The 5,000-nt window shown below is 46.3% G+C and overlaps 1 protein-coding gene and 1 long non-coding RNA gene across 3 annotated transcripts in view; both read left to right on the top strand.

Annotated features, from left to right (window-relative positions):
• LOC132456195 (uncharacterized) overlaps positions 1 to 5,000 on the top strand; it is a 50,469-nt gene that overhangs the window by 30,497 nt on the left and 14,972 nt on the right. The window contains exon 1 of one of the 2 annotated variants that reach the window (XM_060050495.1): positions 1,419 to 2,427. The exons of the other annotated variant lie outside the window; for it this stretch is intronic. Coding sequence (XP_059906478.1) covers positions 2,304 to 2,427 — 124 coding nt within the window. The 5' untranslated portion in view covers positions 1,419 to 2,303. Of the gene's footprint in view, positions 1 to 1,418; positions 2,428 to 5,000 lie in introns of those variants that run through there. 2 annotated transcript variants of the gene reach the window in all.
• Positions 4,817 to 5,000, top strand: part of LOC132456196 (uncharacterized) — a 1,993-nt gene continuing 1,809 nt past the window's right edge. The window contains exon 1 of the long non-coding RNA XR_009525393.1: positions 4,817 to 5,000. This exon is cut by the window's right edge and continues 727 nt beyond it. This is a non-coding gene — a long non-coding RNA (uncharacterized LOC132456196).

Genomic DNA, 5,000 nt, shown 5'->3' with positions numbered 1-5,000 from the left:
CGGGCCGGAGGGCCCTGGCGCAATGCTGGGCGCTCAATACCTTCCAAGGGAGGGAGGGTTCACTCTGTCCTGTGACACACACACACACACACACACACACACACACACACACACACACACACACACTAACACACACACACACACACACACACACACACACACACACACACACACACACACACACACACACACACACATACACACACACACACACACACACACACACACACACACACACACACACAAACAGGCACGCAAACACACACAGGCACGTAAACCCAAACATGCACTCACATAAACACACAGACACACACACATGTACAAAAACACACAGATGCAGTGGCACACACACAGATATGCATACACGTATGCATACACATATACACACACATACACACATTCATACACATATACATACGCACACATGTTCTGTTCTGTCTGTGGGAGTTCACGGTGGGTCTTAATGATACGCCACTGTGAAGAGTGTATAACATGGTGGTTCTCACTCTGCTCCCTGACAGCAGCACTTAGTAAGTCTGGTGAATAGTCTGTGAAACAGTTGTATTACTTACATTTGTATGTCTCATATATATTCATGCCTACTTCAGTCAACTGATCTCCACAATTGTCATCAGGTAACTTCAGAGTGGGGGTGATTTAAGAAGGGTGTGTCTGTGTATGCATGTGGGTGTCTGTTTATATGTGTTGGTTTGTGTTTGTGTGAGTTTGTGTTTTATGGTGTGTGTTGGCGTATGTTTGTGTGTGTTGGTGTGTGTTTGTGTGTTGGTGTGTGTTTGTGTGTTGGTGTGTGTTGGTGTGTTTGTATGTGTTGGTATGTGTTGCATATCCATCAGACTCGGTCTATAGTCCACCTTAGCCTGAACCTCAAACGTTCTGATTGGCTGATAGACATTGCAAGAGCATGTGATATGTGGTCAGGGCTTGCCATGCCTCTATTGATCCCAGTGGTCATTATTCTGGTTCACGAAGTAAGGATTTCATTGAATAGACCTATGAAGAATAAGTCCAGCCTCCGAGGCTCCGGTTCCCTCGGTCAAATGCCTATGGGAAATAACATGGGGTTCTTGAATGATCGTACGTAACAAACTCTGTAGGTGGCAAAGAAGTAAAAGCTGCTCACGTTTTGAATGACACACTTTTTCCATCTCGATTCCACCTTGGTTTTGGATTGTCCGTGCCGTAAGTTGTGAACGATTATAAATGCTACTTTAACGGCACCGACAATCCAAAACCCAAGTGGAATCGAGATGGAACGAGTGTGTAGTTCAAAACGTGAGCAGCTTTTACTTCTTCGCCACCAACAGAGTTTGTTATGTACAATCATTAAAAAAAACATGTTATTTGCCATTGATATTTAATCGATGAAACCGATGAGCCTCAGACTTATTCTTCAGAGGTCTATTAGTATCTTCCTCTTCTGGTGTTCATCCTGTCTCTTTGACACTCCTTATAGAAAAAACACAATCAAAGAAATCAAATATTGCATTCTAACTGTAGTAACTCCTCCAATCCACTCCAGGTTGATTCCACATTTTCTGTCCAGCTCAAACGGGTTACACTGTTCTCTTGAGTACATTGTTTACCACCATCCCCTCCACCCCGCCCACCACTATCTGCTCTTCCCCCTTCCAGCAAACTCGCTCCAGGAGCTGGAGAAGGAAACTCTGGAGTTGTTTTATCTATTCCACCCCCGCTGGCTGTCGGACAGACATGCTTTCTGCAGAAACAACTTCTGTCCTCATCTGGTTATGGAAACCGGAAACCAACTTTTTACTGTTCAGGATTAGAGACCCATATAAACTCACGCACTCAAGAGGTGCGCTCCCACACACACACACACACAAACACACACACAGACACAAAACACACACACGCACCACATTCCGGACATCATGTTTCAGTGTGAGCGAGTAATTCTGAACAGAGGGGGGGGTGTTTTTTTAAAAGGGGGGAGTGTTAGGAGAGAAGCGTGGAAGGGGAAGGACAGGACAGGCTCAGACTCTGGCAGACAATGTTTGGAGGTTGTCCATCGTATACTGAGGCTTAGTCACTGTGGAAGCTACACATCTCCTGTGTGTTTGTGTGGGTGTGTGTGTGTTATCGATCGGTTGAAATCGGTTGGGGTGGATTGACGCCTGTCTCCAAAGAACAGTTGAAAGTGTGGATTACGCTTTTTATTATCTGGACCTTTCCGGTGCATCCAAGTCAAGTCCCAAGGACGGGGCTCTAGCAGGCTGGTCTTAGGGGGTCCAGGGGAGGAGGGTCCTAACGGGGAGACCAACATGGCTGGGGTGACCAGGAAGGGGTCTGGGAGACCCTCGTACTACTACCGTTTCCTGGGCAAGTCCCGCCTGCAGCGTCAACGAAGCCGATCCCGGAGCCGCACCAGGCCGGCCGCCAACAAGGGTAACGCCTCTACTGGTACCAATTCCAATGCCACTACCACTACCAATACCAATACCAATACCAATACCAATACTAATAATATACTTAATATGTTGCACGCTTTTCTAAATACTTAATGGCTCAAATTTAAAGACAGAAAGACAGACAGTATGAACACTTGTCGAAGAGTTTAAACATTAAAAGCAAGTTTGAAGAGTGGGTTTTGAGAGTAAGGTTGAGTACTACCTAGTAATATCACTGTTGTATCACTGGTAATACAGCCCTCAGTCATGTTCCACTCAAAAACTGTCTCTAGAAACTCAAACTGACACTAGTACCCTGGAATTTAAAGTGAGTAGTGCAAGTAGTAGGAGTCAAAGTGACATGACAAAAGTATTCTAAAGAATATTTTATGAATGAGGACTATGAAAAAATGGAGAAGCTTTAGTGTATGTGTGTGTATTTGTGTGTGTGTGTGTGTGTGTGTGTGTGTGTGTGTGTGTGTGTGTGTGTGTGTGTGTGTGTGTGTGTGTGTGTGTGTGTGTGTGTGTGTGTGTGTGTGTGTGTGTGTGTGTGTGTGTGTGTGTGTGTGTGTGTGTTCTCAACCAAGCGGTGGTATTCACAGTATGGTGCTATTCTCAAACTGCTGCTGACGCCTCGCACCCTGGTGTGAACCCCCTGACCCCCGTTTAGGGAACCTCGCTGTAAACGGATAACTCTGACTCCCAAACATCCCTTAATATGTAACCATAACTCTGTCCCCTAACTCTATCCCTACAACTATAACCCCTAATGGTGTCCCTCCATGATCCCTTAAACCATGACCCTAATTCTGTCCCCTAACTCTATCCCTACAACTATGACCCCTGATGGTGTCCTTTAACTATCCTTTATACTATAACCCTAACTCATTCCCCTCACCCCTAGAAATAGCTCTATCCCAACAAATCTTCAAACCCTAATTTTCCCCTAACTCTATCACTAAAACAAATTAAACCACTTCATTCAAAGGAAGTTTTAGGATAAGTTTCATTGCTTGAATATTTTTCAAGGCCTTGGGCACAAATGTTTTAAATTGGCTTTTTGTCATTCGTGGGTGCCACAGCCTGAGTAGATAAATATTGCCCTTAGCAGAATAAGAAGTGTTGGGGGGAGGGCGGTGTCTTTCTGAGGGAATGGACTCAGACTGAAACATTAAACCTCTCAGTGAGGCAGTAATAACACCCCCAAATGTTTGAATCCATCACGCAACAGCTGTGCTCCGCGCAGAATACCCTATGCACGTCATTGTGGCGTAGAGATCCTGACAGACAGACAGACAGACAGACAGACAGACAGACAGACAGACAGACAGACAGACAGACAGACAGACAGACAGACAGACAGACAGACAGACAGACAGACAGACAGACAGACAGACAGACAGACAGACAGACAGACAGACAGTCAGACAGTCAGACAAAGAGAGAGACCTAAAAACACAGAAACACAATCTCTCTCTCTCTCTCTCTCTCTCTCTCTCTCTCTCTCTCTCTCTCTCTCTCTCTCTCTCTCTCTCTCTCTCTCTCTCTCTCTCTCTCTCTCTCTCTCTCTCTCTCTCTCTCTCTCTCTCTCTCTCTCTCTCTCTCTCTCTCTCTCTCTCTCTCTCTCTCTCTCTCTCTCTCTCTCTCTCTGCCTCTTTAGTTGGACCATTGTCAGCTGACAGACCCACACCCACCTCCGACAGCGGACAGACCGGGTGTAGACCCAGACCGCAGCAGCTTTCAGCCCAGCCTTGTCTCTCTGATGACAGGGCAGGGCAGCTTTGAAGTAGACCCCTCTATCCTCATGTCAGTCCCCACTCAAGAAGAATGACTACAAGCACGCACACACAAGAGAGACAAACAGTGAAACACAAACAGATACATAGTGTTGTCATTCTTTCCCTGATAAGAGAAGTTTAATAGAAATCAATAGGAGGCAATAACCCTTAATGTTGCTAACTACAGCTAGCTATGCTATCCCTGAATCTGGATTCTGAACCAGGCGAGCCTGTCTCTCCTCCAGGCTAGAACAGAGGCTGATGATAAATTAATGGGCAATGGACTTAAGGGATGAACGCGACAACATAACCAGTGTCAAAGAACCTTGGACTCTCTCCTCCAAATCCTGTTCAATCACCTGTGACAAACATTTTACATTTACTTTGCTTTTCATCCAAAGCGACTTACAACCATTCATTCACACACAGATGTCCACACAGGTGTCCACCCAGAGAACCACGCAAGGCGACAGCCAACTCGTCAGGAGCAGTCAGGGTGAAGAGTTATGCTCAGAGCACCTCAACACTCAACAGCTAGGAGGAGCAGGGGATCGAACCAGCAACCTATCGGTTACCAGTCAACCCGCTCTACCTCCTGGGCAACAGAGAATGAAGTGGTCGTGGCTCAAAGGTCTGGGTCGGTGTGAATGAGAGAAGGGGGGAGAACAACAGAGAGTAGCATGAAGAGGAATGGGCCGGTTTGGATGTGATTTGTTAGGTTTGCGTGTGGCCCCGGGGTCATGGCACTAATCTATGGAGACGGACGCGCACCGCGCCGCCTCGTAATTCATAG

The sequence above is a fragment of the Gadus macrocephalus genome, chromosome 4, assembly GCF_031168955.1.
Source record: "Gadus macrocephalus chromosome 4, ASM3116895v1".
Lineage (NCBI taxonomy): Eukaryota > Metazoa > Chordata > Actinopteri > Gadiformes > Gadidae > Gadus > Gadus macrocephalus.
The sequence above is the reverse complement of the archived record's forward strand: the minus strand, read 5'-3'. Positions and strand labels throughout refer to the sequence as shown.